The following is a 20,396-nucleotide window of genomic DNA, read 5'->3' as shown; positions in this document are numbered from 1 at the left end:
AAGGGCTTTTTTGAAATGCTCCTCTTCGACAGTATATTTGACTGTACTTTTACTGTAATACATGCTACTGTTTGACTGTACTTGTACTCTAACATTCTATCAAATAAATATATTCATCATCATCAGCTGACGAGGTCAGACATTTTTTTAATACTTGGCAACATGAAATTACACTTCGAACCACCATTTCCATTAAAATATTGTTCTTCTGTTCTCATATCGTAGCAACAATTTTTAGAATCTTGACAAAGTAATTCACAGAAGTACACTCAGTTTTATCTGATATTGAAATGTGTTTTTATTGAAGCGCAATGTCTAAATCCTGCTGTACATACTCCGGACCGGTAGGGGGCCAATGAACCAAAAACGTTGGTGCTGCATTCCCCCTAAAACAAAGAAGAAGAAGAAGAAGAAGCGCATCCTCTCCACATTTTGAACTGCGTACACAGAAGGCATCTTGTTTTGTGCGAGGCATTAAAACGCAATATGGCAGATGTTGCAAATGTTGACGAGGAGGTAAAAGAGGAGGAATCTGTCGCATCCGTAAAGTCTGACACCGATGAGCCATCTGAGGAAACTCCCAATGGCGTGAAAACGTGAGTGAAAACGACGCATTGTTCTGGCCATCCCAGCCGTTAGCTAGCCTAGCTAAAATGGAGTCGTGTGATTCCAGCTACTGTTAGCCAAGAACCCTCTGCCCGATATTACTAAATCCGAAAGAACTTCGGTGGTGTTTACAGCTGATGTGTAATAAATATATGTAAATTAATCTCATTGCGGTTTCGATTTTCTTTCAGTCAAAACTGTTAGCTGCTGCGTAATGTCAGTATTTAGCTGACGCTATACTCAGTTGTGTTTAGCTCATGCTTAAATGGTCTTAGGTTTGAACAAACAAGATTCCAGCTTAACCTTTCGAGTCATTGCTTGGATAAAGGAAACTGTCTTCAGTGGATGTTCACATGATATTGTCAGCTGGCTGTAGCTTCCATGTTTATGTCAGCTCTGGTTAAAGTGAACCAGGCCGCGAATAGCGATGCTGTTAGCGGCAAAGGAGTGTTGACAAGGAACCCCTTCCCTCTCTGCCCCTCATCTCTGTAGATTTATTTTAAACAGCAGGGCAGTTGCTTTTAGTGAAATGTCTTGTACTTAAAATTATAAATTAGCCATGAAAAAAATTCAATTGAAGATAACAGTTTAAATTGGCATTTAAATATTTCCCTGTAATTTGTAATTGTTGGGAAAAGGTGTCATAAAAGAAAGTTTATGAATATAAAACCCAAAAGGTATCAGACATCCATACAGAGTCTTAAGTAATAGAAATGCTTCCATTTTTATTATGCTGATTAGCTTTAGGGTGCTTTTTCTTTATGAATATAATATCCATTTATAACTCAACTCAGATTTAAATCACTTTCAGGTGAGGTCTTGTCTTGGATTCAAATGTTTAATGGCCTTTTGACATGAATGAGGACAGGTTGAATTATAATTTGTTTTTGCATGCGGTATGTATTCAATCGAAACGCTCGCTGTGAACCTGCTGTTAGTGACGGAGCTGTCAGCGCGACTGTAACTGTGTTGTCGAGATGGCTGCTCTCTGATTTGCTGCTTTGTGCATTTTGCAGAAATCCTGATGAAGCCAAGCCCGAGATGACCGACGGCAAAGAGAAGTCCTCTGTGGTCAGAAGAGGAAACCGTTTTCATCCCTACAAAGACAAGCATGGCGGAGAAAGGAAGAGTTCTCACAGAAACCGAGTTTTCATCAGCAACATTCCCTACGACATGAAGTGGCAGGCAATTAAAGATCTCATGCGGGAGAAAGGTAATGTCCCCAGTGATGGGGAAGGTGTCCCCTCCTCTCTAGCTCCTCAGCTGATTAGAAGTTCGTGACCATTTCTTTTTGTCACCATATGGAGCATTCTGCTTCTAGCCGTAGTCACCAACTTGTGGCTTTCTTTGGCTTCGGATGGAAACCAATTTAGTTTGGCCTGATATTTCTGTGAGAAAAGGAAGAGGCATTTGGTCACATTTGTCACTTGTTTTATGGCATCGTCAGCTCCAAAATGTAACCTCAAACCATTTACTAGTGTTCGTAGTAATGATCTTGTTGCATCTGTTGCAAGGTGAATCTGGATTACATCAATGAAACATTGCAATCTGTCACTTTTTTGAATCATGTGGTTCTTACGACGCATTTTGACAGGTCAAAGGACGGTTTTAAAAACGTTCAACTGCTATGAATGGAATCTGCCGATGAACTGATCATGTTGAAGTGTTTTGAATTTCCCAGGTTTGATGTAGCTGTGTTCTCTCTGGCCTTGGCCTTTGGGTGTCTCAGTCACGGCCCAGAAAGGCGTGGTGTTTTCTGGTGGGGTGTTGGTCTGGGCTGACTGTTGATCATTAATGGGACATTTCCATCTGTAGCGGCATTACCAAGGCCAGCGGCGACTCGAAGACTGGGTGACTTAAATTCCTTTGTTCTTTTGGTATTTTTCCTTTGTATGTCTCATGTAGTTGGTGAGGTTACATACGTGGAGCTCTTTAAGGATGCAGAAGGAAAGTCAAGGGTAAGTGATGTGGCCAATTTGCTGCATGAGGTTTTAAATGCCCTCAGCAGGCTCTTATTAATAAAGTGCTCTTTTAGGCTCTGATCCTTTGGGTCTTACTAAGTTACTGAACTGTTGACACTGTAGGTTGTGTTTTAGAGCCTGGTAGATGGCTAATGATTGATTTTCATTTGAAAGGGAGATGTCCTGTTGATTTTGGGAAAAGTAGCCCAAAGATTTCTTCTAAGAGTACACTTTTGCTTTTGTTGTTGTCATTTCAATTGGTGTAAAAGTTTGTGTGTTTGGCCATTTTCCAAAGGGAAATGTGGGTTGTGTGATTTGTCTTATTCATTGACCCTCATGTCTCAAAATCTGATTTTACAATTCTGCTACATGACAAGGCTCTCTCTTCCAAGGAACCAAACAGTCTTGTAAGATCTAGGCATGTTTGATTTTTGTTTCTGTTATTAAATTGAAGTCATACATATTACAAATTCAAAGCTGGACCACACAATGTGCCATTATTGCAGCGCTAAACCTGGGTATCCGTGTACTAAACACATTTGTGAATTAACAATTTTATTGTTCACATTGATATTTACACCCAGTTCAAAGCCGTACACGCTTAAGGTAAATGATGATACATGTGTATCTTTCAATATTAAATGCATCCTTCCAAAAAAAACAATATTGGAGGTATTTACTGTCAGCATCGTTTCAGATAATCAAAAGTAATATGCTCTCAGTTTTGAAATATTTTTTGCAAAGCAACCAAACACCTGCTGACTGAAGTCTGTAGACCAAATTGGTACTAGAGGCATGTTGATAGACTAGCTTTCTGACGTCCCGCGGCTTTGTCTCGACTCTAACTGTTTTATTCACTCCATGGACTGGATGCGTGCTCCCTGGACTCCTGTGGTGCTTCCTGGTTAGGGCTGTGGGTAAGGAAATGGCTTCTGTTCTCAAGCACACAGCTCCTTTTTGCCTGCTCTCGCACGCCTGCGGTCTTTGCCTGATGCCTGTGTTTCCCTCGTCTAACAGTGTGGTGGAGTTCAAAGATGAGGAGTTTGTGATGAAGGCAATAGAAACTATGAATAAACATGACCTGAGCGGCCGACCACTCAACATCAAGGAGGTAGGAGCTACTGAACGTTTGATGATTACAGCTTAACAGAAGCCTTGTTGCTGTTTTGTATCTGCTGTGTTTTGACTTTTGGATAGAAATTCTTGTCATTTAAAATGTTAAGTAATGCACCCATCTAGGTGTCCTTTCATTCAGTTAATTGATCTTTCATGTCGCTGCTTGTGGCGTTGCTGGTAACAAGTAACTGTGGTCATTTTTGTTAGTGGAACTGAAGTGGTAAATGCTTGCTGGAACGTCAACAGACCACACAAAGTCTAACATTCCATTGAGCAACCGTCTATTTATTGGTTTTAGTAATGATGCCTGATTTATTACTGACATGTTCCTAATTGAAGGACCCTGACGGGGAACATGCTCGCCGGGTGTTGCAGCGCATGGGAGCAGGTCAACAGGGAGGTCGTGGACAGGACATGGGTCCTGGGGGGATGAACGTCCCCCCCTCCATTGCCAACAACCCCAACATCCCACCCGACGTCATCCACGCACTGCAGGCTGGGCGACTGGGGAACACGGTGTTTGTGGCAAATGTGAGGATGTCGGTAAAAAAGAACCCGGTGGCGGTTTTCCGTGTCAGTTAGTCGTCATGTCTTCCTGTTGTTTTACAGCTTGATTTCAAGGTGGGCTGGAAGAAGTTAAAGGAGGTGTTCGGCATGGCGGGTACGGTGAAACGAGCGGATGTCAAAGAGGACAAAGACGGCAAGAGCCGCGGGATGGGAATAGTGACGTTTGATCAGCCGCTGGAGGCCGTGCAGGCGATATGTATCCATCAAAAAAAGAACAAGTCAACACAACGCAGAACTCCACGGATGTACCGCAATCTTTTCCTTGACTCTTTATCCAGCCATGTTCAATGGACAGATGCTGTTTGACAGGCAGATGCATGTTAAGATGGTATGTCATGGTTGGTTGTTGTTTTCAAGATTTGGATTTAGTTTTTCTTTTTTACGCGTCTCGTTTGGCTTCCTAGGATGATAAATCTCTTCCCCCTGATGATTTCCGGCCAGTAGAAAAAACGTCTCAGTTACCACGTGAGTACAAAGTTGGTGTCCTCTCAGTTGTTATCAAACCCACACGCATCGTATTCAGACTCCAGCAGAATGCATAGCACTAACATGGCCGTGCTCCGGGTGCGTTGGCAACAAAAGACACCGGTGAATAACAGGATTCAGATTTTATAGCGTGACGTTAAAGAGATCTGAATCCAAATGTTCCTGAAGCGTTTACGTTAATGCTATTCTAGATAAACCTTTTCTTCCTTTAATGACAGCTTTGTGCCTGGAAGTGTGGCAAAATGCAGTGTTTTTTTTTTTAAAGACTCTGATAAAATGGCTTAATAAAACAGTTTTTATGAATGGATCGTTCAGTCATTGTGAGCTGCAGTAAACTTGGGGTGTTGGTTTATTAATGGAATGGGGCGGTCTAAACTTGGCGCTGAAATTAACTTGCTGCACTGCAGTAGAAAACAATGCAAATGAAACTAGAAAAACGGGTGAATAATTAACGCGTGTTGTGTCCTGGAGCATCTCTGAGCTATCGGAGACGGTGCTTTGTAAATGTAATGAAGGATTGTGTCCGAGCCGATTGTAAATGATGATCTGCACAGAATTGTTTTAGATTGTTTTATTTTCGCAGTGATTCTTCGTTGGTACTGGAACATAAATGGTCTTCCATTTCCTGTGCAGGGGGGCTCGGTGGTATCGGCATGGGATTGGGCCCAGGAGGACAGCCTATAAATTCCAACCGTTTGAGCGGCGGAGGCATGGGCTCCATGGGACAGGGAGGTCAGTAGCCTCGTCTTTCTGCATTTTAAAGGGATCACCGGCGTACTACAAATGACCTTTCAAGAATCCTACATTGATGGACGTACCCAATGCATTGAAAGAGTGATAAATAGGAAAGCAGATAATGGGAATAAAAGCACACGGCACACCCTCTGATGGTAAATAGACGTGGCGTCTTCTACCCACAGGTATGGATGTGCCAGGCTGTGGTGGAATGAACAGGCTTGGAGGAGGAGGTAAGTCTTTTTCTGCCTCGTGAGGTTTTTGGTGTAAAAGGCATTGGGGGGGGGGGGGGGGGGGGGACTTTGGTGAACTTGGTGCTGCTTTATTTTTTTGCCAGGAATGAGTGGTGGGGGCTTCGGGGGCATGGATAGCATGGGCAACATGGGTGGCTTTGGAGGGAGAGACATGGGAGGCAGAATGGGAGGTAAGTGAGCGTGTTCAGGTCTGATGGCGCTGTGCTGCTGGCTAACTAATTCTGAGGAGCTCTGTTCTTGCGTGGAGACGTGTACCGGTCAGGAATGGCTGGAATGGACCGGGACTTTGGCCACAGTGACATGGCAATGAGTCGGGGCTTCGGGGATACTTTTGGAGGAATGGGTGAGTGACGGTGACCCCAGACAACTTCTACTCCATTCTGAGTTGTTGTTGTTGTTGTTCTTTTTGGGTCATTAAATTATTTTTGTGGTCTAATTTGCTTCAACTTGAATTCTCTTCTTTAGGTGGAAGTTTTGGAGGCGTCATGGGCGGTGGTGGCATGGGGCACATGGGCACTGGCTTAGGTACAACAAACATTTTAAATCTCTGTCCTTCTTCCTCCATACATGCAGGCTAGACTGGACCAAACAGTTTATACGGCTAATCACAGAGAAACAGGGAAGATTTTTAATGTCCCATGCGGTAGACGGCTGTTAGAGGACATGACTCGCTATGTGATGGGGAATAAAGAGGACCATTTGTTTTAGAGATTTTCTTTCAGCTAGATGACCTCAGTGCAAACTTTGGCTCTGCTCTTGTCGTGTACCTGAGAGTGTTGGAATGATTCTGGTATATAGATGGCTTCACTTGCACTTTTGCTCATCCATAAACCTGAACAGCTGAACACCAAGCCTGCTGCCTTGCTACTTGTGTTGTGTTATTAAAATGTGGCCCACGCAATGGAAAAAGGAGTTATAGAAACGTAATATTTTCCTTGTTGGTTGTAAAGGTCGTGGTGACGTTGGTCTGTGACCGATCTGAAATAATAGAACAAAACACCATTTCAGTGATTATGGACTAGCTCAATTAACGAGAGCCTATGAAGGTTTACTTCATGGCAGTCTGATGAGCATATAATCTCCTAATGATGGATTTGCTGGATAGAGTGTTCTGTTAAAGTACACGGCACAATAAGTTGCGCTCTCTCTTTGCAGGCGGTGGAATGAGCAGCATGTCGATGGACCGCATGGGTTCCGGCTTTGACCGTATGGGCATGTCGGGAATGGACATGAACCGCGGCTACGGCGGCTACGGCAACATGGGCGGAGGCTCCGGGTCCAAAGCAGGCTGTCAGATCTTTGTGCGAAATGTAAGTGTGATAGTTAGTTCCTCGTTGTCTGATTGGTACAACTAGTTTTGGGTTTCAATCCGCTCAGGCGTCACTGTGGCTAATAGACAGTTGTTGACATGCATCATATTTTAAAGCTAGCAGGTCGATAACCTGCTGATGCAACACTAAACATAACTTACCACTCCAACAACTCGGGGTCTGTCTTGCTGCTCTCGCAAAGGAATAAATGCCGGTCTAACATTCACTGGCTTTTTGCTCAGTGGCTGTTTGTCTCTTCTTAGCTTCCGTTGTCATGGTTCCCGCTAATATATTTTACCTTTTTCGTGATGTGAGTTTGACAATCTTTAGGATGTAGCGCCTCTGAGCCTGTTTTCATTCTGACGTAAGGATGTTTTTCTGTGTTGTAGCTGTCTTATGATCTGACGTGGCAAAAGCTGAAAGAGAAGTTCAGTCACTGCGGTTAGTCTCTTGCAGTTTCTCTGTATTATTTTTTATCTCTGTCGCTTTATTTACTTCTTAATAAAAATATGGGAATGTCAAACAATAGGCTAAAATTCATCAGCATTCTGTGAAACGCTTTGGCTTCTGGCGCCGCTCATTACTTATTCTCCTCTGCTGCAGGCCAAGTAATGTTTGCAGAGATCAAGATGGAGAATGGGAAGTCAAAGGGCTGTGGAACAGTGAGGTTCGACTCTCCAGAGAGTGCTGAGAAGGCCTGTAGGATGATGAATGGAACAAAGATCAATGGCCGAGAGGTGGATGTCCGTATCGATCGCAACGCCTAGAGCGTTTGGAGAAAACATGCTACTACACTTTAACATTCATCCCTCTTGACAATGGTTTTGTTCTGTTCTGTTTTGTTTTAAAAACACAATTTCTTCATATCTGTGTGTCCGCTGTTTCAGTTTTTTTTGTTTCTATACGACATAGGTCTTTTATCTTTGTTTTGTAAACCCTCTTGAATTTGTCAGGCAGTTTGTTTCAATAAACTTTTTAATTTTTAAACCTGGTAGATGTAAAGTCTCCTTGGATCAAAGTCTGGAAGTTATTTAACGCGTGCAAACTGAACCTGGAGAGATCTGCTGCTGATTCTTGCTCCACACTGCCTCTTGGTGGCCAATGTGGAGGCCTCAAAATTCAAAAGCAGCATTTGTGATCAGGTGAGCAGATTGGAGCTGGATTAGAACAGATGTCCAGCAGTGATCACATGACACTGTTGGAACTCCGGGATGGGTGTTATTGCTTCTATTAATTTTTTGTGGCACCTTCCGCCCGGCAGGAAGTAATGACTGACTCAAAAAACCTTATCAGTAGTTTTTGTCCTAATTCACCCACCCGCCTGAAACAAAGACAAGGGACCATGTGTTTCATTTTATTACAGGGCTGACTCCTCTGTTCTGGATTTATTTGAACTCTGCCGTCACTTAATGCTTCTTGAGGAAAACAAGACGAGATTATAATTTTCATGCTGAAATATAAATTGCTATGAGGAAAAGACGGGAGGCGGAGCTGGAGGTGGTGGAGATGAAGATTGCTGAGGTTCTCCTCGGGCGTGACCAGGTTCAGTCCTGGGGCCGTCGGATCTCAGTCGCTACAGAGTCTGGTGGGACTGTTGCCAATAATCCCCAGTTCGTACAGGATGGACAGAGTGGCAAAGACGATGTAGCAAATGAGACAAATGAGTCCCAACTTCCAGTCCAGCTTCCATCCATTAAGGTGAACAGCTACAAATAGAAAACCAATGGAGAGGAGCAGCGTGCCGGATATGAATACCAGTCCGGTACTGTTGACCTCCACTGGGTTGACGGTGTCCACAAAAACAGTCTTGATGAACCACGGCAGGCCGAGGCACAGCATGTCAAACACATTTGAGCCGACGATGTTGGACATGGCCATGTCAGCTTTCCCTGATGAAGAGAAAATGAGTCTTTTTTATATATATATATGTACAGGATTCTGTTACAATTTTGGTGAAATTGATTTATGGAACGTCTAAATATGCCGATGGAATGTTACGTTACCTTCTCTGGCCACCATCACGCTGGCCACAGTGTCAGGTATACTGGTTCCGGCAGCAAGCAGAGTGAGTCCCATAACGGAATCAGGAATGCTGAGGGTATCTCCTGGAGAAGAGCGATAATCCAACGTCTGACATCAGCTGATTGGTTGCCAGATTTATAATGGTGTGTTCATAGAACCAAATAAAGCCCTGCCTGTTGTTGATGGTTCCAAATGGTAAACCTAACTAGGATAATTTGAGCATTTTTAATGGCAAAAAGTGTCTTTTTTGTTTCCCAATGACTTAATTTACATGTACTGTACATCGTTTCTCCCACATTATGCTGGAGAATACTCGATTCCTTCTGTAATTCCTTTTTATAATCCTCGTTAGTCGGAGATTACAGAGAGCAACAAATCCGTGTGTTTGCACCTGCTCGGTCTCGTGCTTTCACAAGACTCAACGCTGCCCTTCAAAGATACAAGTAATCCCTTTATATTTCAGTCGAGCGATCATGGTCACATGATGCAGATTGTCATGACGATGTGTGGCGGGACGGTGAAGCGATGCCCGGCGATTCTTCTCTATTCGTGCTCGGGCCTCACATGACTGTCTCCTTATGAGAGAAGCATGCTGTAATCCTGCTGTAGCTTTAGGCATACAGTCCAATGGATCTGGAGAACGCCCCCCCACCTCCCCCGACTCAGGCATCTGAAGAATTAGCCAGGCGACCACCATGTGATTTTACTTTGGAATGAGAACATTCTTTCACAAGTTTCCAACATTTCGGGGGGGGGGGGCACCCGTACCAAATGAAGACATTTGACACAAGCTCGATGACGGATGCAGACGCCGTACTGTAACGATGATCTTACCGACGACCGTGACCATCCACACCAGCACGTAGGTGAAAGCTGAGATCCAGACAGCCGACATGAGGAAGGTTATCACGAACCATTTCTTCCAGAACCTTCTCCTGCAGTCGGGGACGGTCAGGAAGAGAAGAGCGATGATGGGCAGAGAGACGACCCACAGGATCCGCTTCAGGTCGCTCTCTGGCACGGCAAACACGTTCTTATGCTCCCCTGTGGGTGAAAGAAGGCCAGCATGTCTGCATCTCATCATTAGGAAACAACGCCCTTGTAGTCTTAAAGGACTTTATTTTTTACCGTCAGGGATCTCGTTGAGTCCGTGCAAGCTTAGCGACAGGTGAGAGTATCCGGAGTTCTCCTGGAAGATCCCACTATCTGTTCTGGAGCGACTGTGGACTCGGAGACTGGCGTCTTGACTCCAGCCCATCAGAGGCTGGGTTTCCAGCTTCTCGTTGGCCAGACAGGTGCAGCAGGGGCTCACCTTCCTCAGGAAGAACTCACTGATGCGCAGGTCAAAGCACAGAACCGCAATGTAGACGCCATAGACCAGCAGCAGACACACAGCATCGTACCTGGGGGGAAGGGGGGGGAGGGGGGGGTCCACGTACGTCACTATTCCTGGCGCTTTCCACCAGAATCAATTAAAAACCCGCCGTAAACATGCAGCTTCTGTCTGTCCGTCCGTCCGTTAGCAAGATAACTCAAAAGGTTCTGGACGGATCTGGATGAAAATTTCAGGGAATGTTGGGAATGCTACCAGGAAGAGACATTTTGGTGGATCCAGAAGAGATTCCAGGATTCTGGATCAACTTTGACATTTCCGTGAACATTATGGAGCTTCAAAAGGTTTTCCTCAATACCTCTGTTGATTATTGACCGATGTTTATGGGATTTGACACAGTCATGTAGGGTGAGGGGGGGTGTCTCTATTTTACCACTGAATTTTATCCAGATCTTTTCCAGAATGGAGTCAGTAATATATATATATATATATATTACATTGAAAACCCCATTTATGGATTTAAAAATGAGTTAAAAATACACATCAACTCAGATCCACTTTCACGGTTGGTGTTTAAAGATACCAAGAACAATTGATAAACGTTTGATAATGATCCAGATCACCATGTAGACGGTGTAAATCCAATTAGGAGGGAAATGAGCTGCTCAGTGGAGGTCTGCGCTCTCCGAGTGCTTTTCTAGTTAATTATGCCACAAGCTGTTTTGTTCCTACCAAACAAAATGACTTCCATTACACATGGAAACCTTTCAAGTCAAATTTGAATATGATTGCTGCATTTATGATGTGATACGGTAAGATTTAAGGGACGTTTAGTGCTCCTTCCTCGCTGTGGTAAAAGTCTGAGTCACAGCGTGTCTTTGTTTTGCTGTCAGCTTGTTGTTCTCGATGTCGCAAGCGGTTGGGATTTTACAGCTACCATAGATACCACAGTGTATATGGGGTGAGGTGACGTCTGAAAATTTATCTAATCATATTCTGAAGTTGAGTAAGTCAAGAAATGCATACCAGTACACCTCGTTGTCATAAATGATGCCAATAACAGCAGCGACACTGATGGCGTACGCCACGCAGTCCCTGAACAGCGGCCAGCAGGTGAGTCTCCCAGCCTGAGATAGGAAGCATCTGATTGGCTTACAGTTCATAGAACGGCCATGTGAAGGTAGCACAGCAGTCAGTAGTTGGATAGTGTTGGAATGTGTCAGGGTGTACCACAGGGACCAGGATTCCACATGCGGCACAGATTCCCAGCAGATTGTAGACCGCCGATCCCACAATGGTGCTGACCCCGATGTCTCCTTTTGTCACAAACACACCTAACAGATAGGAAGGATGCACATCTTAGCGCCCTCAGTGACAGGACAGTTAGGAAAAAAACTGTTGCACAGCCCCAAATCTGAAATGTTTTGGGCACTGTAAAAAACAACAGCAAACCATTATTTCCAAATCCTTCTAAACTTAAATGCAACCGGATACATTCCAATCGAGATATTTGATGATCAAAAATGATTAACTTTTTTTTTACAAGTTGTACACTCATTTAGAGTTTTATGCCTGGAACGTGTTTTTGAAAGGTTTGGACAGAGTCATATTTAACAACGAGTTGTATCATATTTTCTTTTAACAGCACTAATCATTTGGGAAGAGACGACACTGATGGTTTAAGTTTAAATGAGGAATTCTGTCCCATTCTCGCTCTACGTGTGACTTTAGCTGCTCAACAGCTCCATTTTCGTTCTTGGTGCCTCATAATGGGCCACACACATTTTGATTGGTGGACGGCAGAGCGTCAGCCTAGTACCCGGCCTGTTTTAGTATGACGCCGCCCCGTCTTGCTGGAATAAACAGGCGCATCCTTGAAAAAGATAGATGCTAGCATGCTGTTCCTGATCCTGCATGCACCTATCAGCATAATGAGTTACCCAGGCCATGTGCACCAACACACATCTTCTTGCATTTTTACACTTTAGGCTTGAGACAAACTGCATGATTCTTCTCGTCTTCAGTCTGGAGGACACAGCGTCCGTGATTTCCAAGAACCTTTTAACATGTGGAGTCACCAGACCAAGAGGCACTTCTCTTCTTTAACTCTTGACTTGCACAATCGACCAGAGCTTCTTTTCACAAAGTGATCAACCTCTTCCCATCCTGTGCTTACGCATTTGACGGATGCCCATTTACACTCGCTAACGACACCGTCACCTGTGATCAGTCTTTTTCTTTTATTTTTTTAGACAATAAAATTAAAAAATCGTTGAAGGTACAACTTTAGATATCCCAGCCTGTGTTCTGCTCAGGTGAAATGAATATTAAAAAAAAAGGAATTAGGGAACTATCCTACTGTTATTGTGTTATTAATGTTTCATGAACCATCCCAACATCACTAAACAGACACTTCATCAAAAGGCTGTGGATACAGTTCCTCTATGACAGTGAAGTCACAGTGTATTTAGAATGGACACATAACACACTGTAACTGGTTGTAAATGTTCTTATACTAATTACCCAGAAAGGCTGTGACCAGCTCTGGTGCAGAACTCCCAGCTGCCATGAATGTGGCTCCTGCTACATCCTGAGACAAGCCCAGACCTGAGAGCCACAGGGAACATCGGGAATACATTTATTAGTTTAATTTATTAGTGAAGTTACATTTTGTTAATTGTTATTAAATGAGGTAACACATCTCCTCACGGGACCCCCCCCCCCCCCCCCCCCACAACCACACCCTGCTAAAGATAATGGTCATCTAAGATCCTGGTGTGATCCTGTTTCACCCTTTAAACATATGACTGTATGGACTGACACGAGAGGGAGGGAGAGAGAGCGAGAGAGAGAGAGACCTTCACACAGGGACATCCTAACATAAAGGTTTGTCGTATCAATTAAAAAAAAAAATAGAAATAAAAATCCCCCTCACCCCTAATTTAATGTCACTTGTTGAAACGCGTCGTAATTACGCACCAGGGTCACATCCCTTTTATGACCATATTAAAAACGTCACTTACGTTCACTGATCACTTCCAGGGACGGCAGAAAGTAATCGTCGCAAACTACTGAGACGGCCAGAAGCATGTAGAAAATAATCATGAAGTAAATGACGAGTCCTCCATCCTTCCTCTCCTGCACCGTGAAGAAGCCGTCGGGAAACTCGGAGGACAGCAGAAAGACGCACTCGGTCTCATTCTCTGAAACAGCAGCGCACAAAAGTCCGTCAAAAAAAACCCTCATCCAAGATCCAAGCTCAGATCGGGAGAGCTGGAGGTGTCGGAGGAAGGTGCCTTAATGCCGATATGAGATTATATCCATGTAGAAACAACATTAAAAATTAAAAACAAGCATCATCTTCACGGGGTTCCTACCGAGATCCCGACGCACGCGCGCAGGATGCTTCTCCTCAGCCGCGAAGTGCACAAGATGCACCGCGCAATACAAGACAATGACAAAGCCGAGGAAATAGGGGATAAAGTCCTTCCTCTTCTTGCGCTGCAGACCTACAAACGTATGCACAGCCATTTGAAAATTGGATTAGCAATTATTCATATGCGTCATGTGTCTCTTTAATGTCTAAATTTGCCAAAATGTATAACTTCTGGATTGAAGTTTCTTGTGAGCGCTAAATCCGAAGAGAAAGAGAGCGAGAGAGAGAGAGGGGGGGGGATGATTGTGGGAGAAAGTTCTTTAATGGTGGATCACGAGTTGGGAGCCATTCCGGTTGATTTGATTCCTGCAGGCGCATCGGCGCAGAAGGATTGCTGTAAATCTACAGGGATTATTTAGTCAGGATTAGAAAAGAGAGCTCATTATAATGAACATCATTGGCTATACTGCGGTGCCGACGTCACGCCACACGTTTTACAACGCTTTTTAATTAAAGAGGTCTGTTGGAAGAGTCACACAGAGTGGGTCTGCAATGTGGAACTTGTATTGTAAATGTAAATCTAAATTTGCATTCACACTCATTCACACATCTTTTCGATGGATTTGAACCCAGAACATTCTCAGGTCGTTTTTATACTCGTTGTAAATCGATGAGACAATGCTGACCCTGCTTTTGGAGGTAAATTAATTTCTATATTCAAGGCAAAACATTATTGTTGATATTCGACTCCCGCATGACGCAGGCCTCTCTCCTCTCTCTCTCTCTCTCTCTCTCTCTCTCTCTGTGTGTGTGTGTAGGGGCAGGTTTGTTTGAACATGCCCCACAATTTACCCCAAATCTGCCCACCTGCAATAATCATCCAAACACCAGAGGAACTTCATTGCAGCTTCCAGGAGAGAAATAAAGTTTCCTTAATTCATCCTATATGTGGGGACATTTTTCATTCATAAATTCTTTAACATAAATTAATGGAGAGATGGTTGAGTAGCCGCGGCCAGGGAGCAACATCTGATGTTCGGTGCCTTGCTCAAGGGTAGCCCAAGAGGCAAACCGCGAGAAACACTGCTGCGTTAACAAATAAACAAATAGACAAATAGAAGTAGCACAAATGGCGCCCCCATGTGGTGCAATAATTACATGTTTTTTTAAGTCATCCAATTCCACTTAGTCATCTTTCACATGATATATTAAATGATATGACATTATATTAAATGTTTTTTTTGTTTAATTAACTTATTCTGGTTTTCATATTTAAAGGGAAACACTGGTATTAAAGATCTGCTACTCTGTTTAGCGTGGCTGCAGAGTTCTGGAGAAGTTGGGGGGGCAGAGCACAGGACGTCAGGAACTAGGAATTTAGGAAATCAGAATTCAGGCACGCACAAGACTTGCATCAGAGACAAAAGCATAAGCTGGCAGGTGAACAAGGTATAAGTAGAGAACGCTGGTGACGCGCTGGGATGTGGATCAGGTGTGGATCAGGTGTGGATCAGGTCTGGATCAGGTCTGGCCAGTCTGTCCCTGCCACGGTCAAAACCACATTCTAGAAGCAAAAAAATGAGTGAGGGAGGAGACTCCAGGAACACAGACAAATAAACAATACATCAAACATTACCGTAACAACCGTGTCACTTATCATAACGAAGTGAACTCATCAGATAATTTACAGTTTGTGGTTCTGTACTGCATATTTTGTCATGTGTATTCATCGGATTATGGAACATGCTGAGATTATTCCTTTGAACAGTGAAAAAACGCATGACTTGAGTTATGTTTCTTATCTTGATGTGATCACCAGGCCGAGTGCTGCTGATTAAACTTTCACTTTCTGGTGAAAGTCATCTGATTCATGACTTTTGCTTATTCTATCAAATCATTTGGTTCACAGTGTCCAGTGGGAGCGATTAATTCAGTGCGGAGGCTTGTTGTCTCCTTAGGTCACCGTTTTTCAACCTTTTTGGAGCCAAGGCACAATTCTTTTAATTAAAAAAAATTACCAACCAAGAATATTATAAAATGGCACTATTTTATTTTATTTTTTTGCCCATTTGCCCAGAAGAAAATAGGCTTACGTTCCAATCACTCGACAATGGAATGGTATTATTTTTTTGACTAAGTAAGTTAAATTGGATCATTTTTCATGCCTCACAGAAAGAAGGTCAGAGGTTCAAATCCTTTCTGTAAGGAGTTAGCATGTTCTCCCAGGGTCTGCGTTGGTTTCTCTCTGGGTTCTCCGGCTTCCTCCCACCACCAAAAACACACAAATTAGGTTGGTGTGTGTGGGTGTGTGTGTGAATGATTGTCTGTCTGTGGCCCTACAATGAAGTGGCGACTTGTCCAGGGTGTACCCGCCCGTTGACTGCTGGGATAGGCTCCAGCTTGACCCGGTAACGGACAAAGCGGTCGGGGAGATGAGACACCTGACGTCATCTGACGGTACGCTGGTGTGCCACGGCACCGAGGCCGGTAAACTCTGCCTCAGAGGCCCGTTTCCAACCAGCAGATGTCAGTGTTGGAGCAGAAAGGGTTTGGAGACATTTTCAAAATGCCATATTCTTCAATTCACATCTGCAACTATTTGAGTTTCACTACTGAAAGGGTCAAAGCAGCAGCATTGTTCTTGCTATCAGGGCCTGGGATTAAGGATAAATATTAGACTTTACTTATCTGCAGATTTTTGTCTCAGTTGGATTAATGATTTAATACCACATTCTGCAGACGCCTGTGTGCTGAAGTTTGGCATTAAGCAGGAGCTTGGTAAGAAGGCTCGCTGTCACTGGAAGCCTCTCCGTTGCTGTGTGTGTGTGTGTGTGTGTGTGTGTTTGCTTTCACTTGTGTGTGTAAGAAGATACGATGGAAACTTGGCGATCCTCTGGTCCATCTCAGTTGTCACTGGTCCTCTAGCAGTTGTGTGGAACAGAGATGGCTCAGTGCCTCCCAACAGTGGATGCCTTTATTTTATTTTTGATTACGTGCACACCATTTATAAATTGTGTTTGTTGAGAGCAGACTGTATTTTTAGAATAACCACAAACGAGTTGAGCATAACTTGCCGGTTTGCTTCTCACAACAGAGAAAGGGGGAAATGAAACAAGACAAACAAGACAAACAGGTCAAGCTGCTGCACAGCACCAAGGAAAAGTCGGAAATTTGTATTAGTTTCACAAGATTCCCATGTGTCCCCTACCTGTGTCCCCTACCTGTGTCCCCTACCTTTGTCCCCTACCTTTGTCCATAAAATTACCCATATCCATTTGCTTATCACATCTTTCCTGCCTGTGTGCGCTCCCTTGTTCTTGAAACAGCACACACACCTACACACACACCTACACACACACGCACACACACACACGGCTGTTTTCTTTGTACTTGCAACTTGTTGAATACCAGCACCCTGCCCTCTGCGAGGAGTGTTCAAGGTTCAGGAAGATAACGAGAGGTGAGTGGCTGACGCATAGCTCGTGTTGTGTTACCAAACGCTCATATCAGGTTACGGTAGAAAGCAGGTTGGGCTGGAACTGCAGCTGTAGGCAGATCACTGACGCTCGAACCAACCAGGAACTGTCGCTAGGAAAGGAGAATCAAAAGACGGCAACGAGACGCTCACGGGTTTAAGAAGAGCGTTACCATGGGCAAGAAGAGTCAACACGGGCTGCTGCTCCTGCTCTCCTTGTCGGGACTCGTCCATTGTTCACCTGCCATGATGTTTTGGACCGCTACGGTGGAAATAAGGTACATTAACCGCAACAATGAGACCGTGGACAAATTCTGCGAGTGTGGGCTGTACGGACGCAACGCTCCCCTGGAGAAAGCCTTCGGCAGCGTCACGCTTCCCACCGGGGACCCTGATGGCTGTGGCAAGGATCCCGTCTACAGCCGCAATTCCAGCTCGCCGCCTTGGATAGCGCTGGTAAAAAGAGGCAACTGCACCTTCAGTGAGAAGATCAATGCTGCGAAGCGCCGAGGGGCCTCCGCCGTGGTGGTGTATAATGCCGACGGCACCGGCAACACCACCTCGCACATTTCACACTCGGATGCGCTTGACATTGTGGTTATCATGATAAGCAACTTTCAGGGTATGCAGGTCGTCGGGCTAGTGAGGAATGGGACAAGTATCGATATGATTATTGATGTTGGTAGCCCCCACGGACCCTGGATGGACACCTACTGGCTCTACTTCCTGTCTATTGCCTTCTTTATCGTCACGGCAGCCTCGATCACCTACTTCGTCTTCGTATCTGCAAGCCGTCTCTACGGCCTGGGCATGCACAGACGCACGGAAAGGAGGCTGAAATCTGACGCCAAGAAGGCCATCGGGCGGCTTCAAGTGCGCACGCTCACGAGAGGCGACGAGGAAATAGCCTCTGAGACCTACGTGTGCGCCGTGTGCATTGACTCCTACAAGGCAGGCGAGGTGGTGACGGTGCTAACGTGTGACCACATCTTCCATAAAGGCTGCATCGAGCCCTGGCTGCTGGAGAGGAGGACCTGCCCCATGTGCAAATGTGACATCCTGAAGGCACTGGGGGTAGAGGAGGAGTCCAAAGACAACATTGATGCATCATCACCACAAGATGCCACTGTGGTCACGGTGACAGGAGGAGAAGCCATGTACGAAGTGCCCCTGAATGAGCCAGGCAGCGCTGACCCGCAGAGACATCAGCATCGCTATGACAACAGGGCCTTCCAGGATGACTTGCCGGCCGTTTGAGGATGCAGAAGAAACCAAACAGCGATGACCAGGAAACTGTCAAATTACCAGTCTGTAATGTGTCACTTTTCTGGGATGAACCGAAAATGGGATGAAACTAATATCCCTGAAGGAGAACCGAATGCTGATCTTGTAATATAGAGATTGTAAAATAGAGTTTTTAGAATATAATCAACGGATTTAAAACCTTAATGTGCAATTAGATTGGAAGACTCTGCATTTTACGAGCGTCTCCTTTGGTTTAATCATTGGGCGTGTTCATAAAGTTACCTTTCACGTGGTTATAGAACTGGAAACTGCAGAGTCATGCAGCCTTGCCAGTTTCATGTGACTGTTTTCCATACGAACACACCCGCCCAGTGTGGGTAAGAGAGGGCGTGCGTAACATTTGTTTGACTATATGCTATGACGATATGAAATTGGTGCCAAATGTCCATCCGCAAGCAGCTTGCTAGTGAGTGCTGTCTTAAATTTACATCAGAATTTATTTTTTATTAATTAAATGCAATTATTTATTGTTTTTTTTCTGCTGACGGTAAGCTAAAAAGAGACCATTTTTCATGGCTGGGTTGTCAGGCCGGATTGACAGGCGCACCCTCGTGGACACACCCTAGACTGGAAGTGCAGCATGACACACATTGCACTCCGATGAGTGCACACTATCACCTGAGGGGCAGGGGCTCTCCAGAGGTGTGTGAGCTGTAGAAACGCTTTTGGCTTTCAGCCCCTATTGAGAAACAGACGGTCTAGCGGCGATGTGTAAAGCCAATAATCGTCATAGGAACTGCAGATCACAGGAGCCTAATGTCTTAGTGTGATGGATACGGAACGATCTCCTCCATTTGTAAATGATTTCAGAATTACACATATGTAGAAAAAAATATGAAATTCTCTTTGTTGATAAAAAAAAGTATCATACATATTTAATAGAGTCCCAGTCTGTACAGATTTATTTTTGTTATTATTGAAGAGGTCTTCCCTGTTTGTTAAAGAATGCAGTTCCTTCAGTTCCCACGGTCTCCCTCTCAGCCCACACAACTGATTGTAAATTGTATTTCAGACATGACGCGTGCCCCCCTGTAGATGAGAGAAATGTTCCCTTGTTTGCTTGTGGAGACATGCTGATTATGCTACCTAATATATTTTTCCATATTGAATCATTTTCACTACATTTGACGGATTCCAGGAGTCTTAAATTGTTCTGTAAAAATGATAACTGACTGTATTAAATCACATTGATGCTTATTAGATTGCAATAAATCCCTCAAAATGAGGCCAAAGTTATGAGCGTGTGTGCGCGCTCTTGTGAGAAGGGTGTGTGTGTGTGTGTGTGTGTGGGTGGGTGTTAAGCTACCGGTATGTTACTGTCACGTCTACGCTTTCTGCAGGACTGGGTGTTCAGTAGTGAGGAATGGCCTCCCTATAGTCTCCTCGGAGGGAAGGAGTGAAACTGTAATTACCTCTGCAGGTGGGGGCCGGTCTGCACACACCTCGATACGAGCAGAAGGGCCTGATCGAGGAAGTGTAGATGTCAGCAGCACAATGGAATGGAAATGTTTATATAGAAGGAGATCCACCCCCAGAAAGACTGTAATGAATTTGCAATAATAAAGTTTCATTAATGTGAAAGTACTGAACATATTTTCTGACTGTAAGCGAGAGTGGCGTTCCCAACCTGTCTGTCACATGACCTCTCAAAGTACATTTAATTCTCGCTTCAACACAGATGAGTGAGCAGCTTTCTTTTTTTTACTTCTTGGATTTGTTCACATTAAAGTCTTTTAGAGGCCTAAAGAGAAGGAGATAGACAATATTTAATTGAAAAAGTTAACCAGGCATTAATTGAGTACACGGAAGTATCTTTCCTTGAACCTGTTAAGATTTTCAGAATCCCAGGT

General features: G+C 44.3%; 3 protein-coding genes across 3 annotated transcripts; 2 read left to right on the top strand and 1 right to left on the bottom strand.

The window, feature by feature from the left end:
- The first annotated feature begins 440 nt into the window (after window positions 1-440).
- On the top strand, window positions 441-8,022 carry myef2 (myelin expression factor 2). The gene is made up of 17 exons (XM_068760438.1): window positions 441-596; window positions 1,623-1,819; window positions 2,512-2,564; window positions 3,477-3,484; window positions 3,585-3,678; window positions 4,023-4,214; window positions 4,293-4,446; window positions 4,529-4,578; window positions 4,655-4,715; window positions 5,370-5,468; window positions 5,657-5,704; window positions 5,809-5,895; window positions 5,973-6,068; window positions 6,191-6,250; window positions 6,881-7,035; window positions 7,425-7,476; window positions 7,639-8,022. Exons 1-17 carry the CDS (start codon window positions 487-489, stop codon window positions 7,800-7,802), a joined length of 1,680 nt encoding a protein of 559 aa, XP_068616539.1. The 5' UTR covers window positions 441-486; the 3' UTR covers window positions 7,803-8,022.
- A 504-nt stretch (window positions 8,023-8,526) lies between these two features.
- Window positions 8,527-13,921, bottom strand: slc24a5 (solute carrier family 24 member 5). Its single transcript, XM_068741706.1, has 9 exons — window positions 13,768-13,921; window positions 13,414-13,593; window positions 12,914-12,997; window positions 11,621-11,724; window positions 11,417-11,517; window positions 10,186-10,460; window positions 9,892-10,101; window positions 9,039-9,140; window positions 8,527-8,924 (listed from the first exon to the last, which is right to left on the bottom strand). The coding sequence occupies exons 1-9, from the start codon at window positions 13,919-13,921 to the stop codon at window positions 8,602-8,604; spliced, it is 1,533 nt and encodes a 510-aa protein (XP_068597807.1). The 3' UTR covers window positions 8,527-8,601.
- A 3,494-nt stretch (window positions 13,922-17,415) lies between these two features.
- LOC137893568 (RING finger protein 148-like) lies at window positions 17,416-20,105 on the top strand. Its single transcript, XM_068738982.1, has one exon. It carries the CDS (start codon window positions 17,416-17,418, stop codon window positions 18,496-18,498), a length of 1,083 nt encoding a protein of 360 aa, XP_068595083.1. The 3' UTR covers window positions 18,499-20,105.
- Window positions 20,106-20,396: the final 291 nt, after the last annotated feature.

The sequence above is a fragment of the Brachionichthys hirsutus genome, chromosome 1 (assembly GCF_040956055.1).
Source record: "Brachionichthys hirsutus isolate HB-005 chromosome 1, CSIRO-AGI_Bhir_v1, whole genome shotgun sequence".
Lineage (NCBI taxonomy): Eukaryota > Metazoa > Chordata > Actinopteri > Lophiiformes > Brachionichthyidae > Brachionichthys > Brachionichthys hirsutus.
This window is presented reverse-complemented; position numbering and strand designations above follow the sequence as displayed.